At 32.4% G+C, this 1,520-nt stretch overlaps 1 protein-coding gene across 2 annotated transcripts in view; it reads right to left on the bottom strand.

The window, feature by feature from the left end:
• casp7 (caspase 7, apoptosis-related cysteine peptidase) overlaps positions 1–1,514 on the bottom strand; it is a 9,806-nt gene extending 8,292 nt beyond the window's left edge. Inside the window, exons 1-2 of one of the 2 annotated variants that reach the window (XM_036217151.1) lie at positions 1,367–1,514; positions 935–1,096 (exon numbers count right to left, since the gene is read on the bottom strand). In XM_036217151.1, coding sequence (XP_036073044.1) covers positions 935–1,056 — 122 coding nt within the window. In that variant the 5' untranslated portion in view covers positions 1,057–1,096; positions 1,367–1,514. The remainder of the gene's footprint in view (positions 1–934; positions 1,097–1,366) is intronic. The other variant, XM_024285484.2, reaches the window with a different exon arrangement.
• Between the last annotated feature and the right edge of the window lie 6 nt (positions 1,515–1,520).

Here is a 1,520-nt window from a genome sequence, read left to right as displayed (position 1 = left end):
TCTGTACATGTAAACAAAACCAAAAATTGGTTGATTTGTAGTTTCAGAACATATATATCAATGATAATCCTTTAAAGGCACTACATATTTTTTTTAGGTGTCCAGGTTGAACCCAATCAATACATGTTCCAAAAAAGGTCCAGAGTGCCACCTAGTGAGTGAGAATGTAACAGACATGCAGACAACCGCCTACAATAAAGATTTTAATTTTATTCTAGGGAAAAATACTATGTATGCACAATGTTTTAAAACATTTAACAAAATTTCATGAAAGCATAGTAAAATCTATTCAAGTTACTGTGTGAATTTTGCTTTGAATTGACTGAAATTAAAATTATTGCCATGTTCTTTCCAATACAGTAGTTTAAAAAACAGTTTCATTATGCTAAACAGCTGTTTTATAAATATTTATAGCAAATCTATGCTTGGTTGTCAAATAATTTATTTGTTTGTACTTATTTTAGGGTCACAAAGTAATTATTTTTAGCATTGACACATGGTTAATGTATGGACAAAAAACTTGACAAAATAAGCTAATTAGAGTATTTTATTTACATTGAAAGTACTAAATAAAACACAAATTTGTTTATTTTTTACAACTATGAAATTAAGCTTTTTATTGCGCTGGAGGAGGCTTGTTTAACCAGTCAGATTGCTAGAAAGGTGAGCTCCAGGAAGAGATAAGAAACTTGAAATTACCAGGAAACCCCCTTAAAATACCAATGAAAAGCACAGAAAATCCCATTTTAAGTAGAGGAAGAATGCAGATATATCAGAAGTGGCTTGTATTAAAAATAAAAATATAATATATAATTTTTTTAAAGCCCCAAGAGATAAATAATATGCAAGTTAATTTCAGTTTTTGTTGTTTGTTTTAGTTTCTCTTTGATTCGAAAAGGAAATTAAAATTAAGCGTAAGAAAGGCGGAAGTTACCTTCCAAATAGGAGGAATCTCCCTGAACGGTCAGGTTTGGCGTCGGTCGTGTCCCCCATTGTCAGATCATAATCCCCAACTCCATCTCCATCTTCACGTAACTCAGCAAGCTCCTCTGCCATCTGTGGTCAACAGAATCTTCAGGTCAATCACTGCAAACTGCTGGAAATACACCTACAGGCTTTTATTCTGAACAACACTTCTGACCTACTTCCGTGTTCACCTTTAAATACAGTTTAAAAACATAAACATCTCATAAGAAAAACATATTTTAAGTATTACATGCGTTTTGTTTTTTTTTAAATAAAGTTTTAGCTACTTTAGCCGTTTCAGCTTTAGCTAGCAAAAAAAAAATGCTAAAATAACTCCCAATTTTGACCGCTTTAACCCAACCTGAATAAGAAAAAAAAAGAAATAATTATCTTTACTTACGTTTGGTCGGTGGTGTTACGCCTTATTTCTTTACTCTATTGTTGATTCTACGTGTTTTTCCTCCTCCAAAGTTTCGCTTCCAGGACTTTCTTGAGTATGACTAAAGTGAAACTTGTCAAAGTCTTTCTAGTGCGTAACTACGTCACTGGTCAAC

The sequence above is a fragment of the Oryzias melastigma genome, linkage group LG19 (assembly GCF_002922805.2).
Source record: "Oryzias melastigma strain HK-1 linkage group LG19, ASM292280v2, whole genome shotgun sequence".
Taxonomy (NCBI): Eukaryota; Metazoa; Chordata; class Actinopteri; order Beloniformes; family Adrianichthyidae; genus Oryzias; species Oryzias melastigma.
Note: the sequence above shows the minus strand (reverse complement) of the source record. Positions and strands in the feature narration are given on the sequence as shown.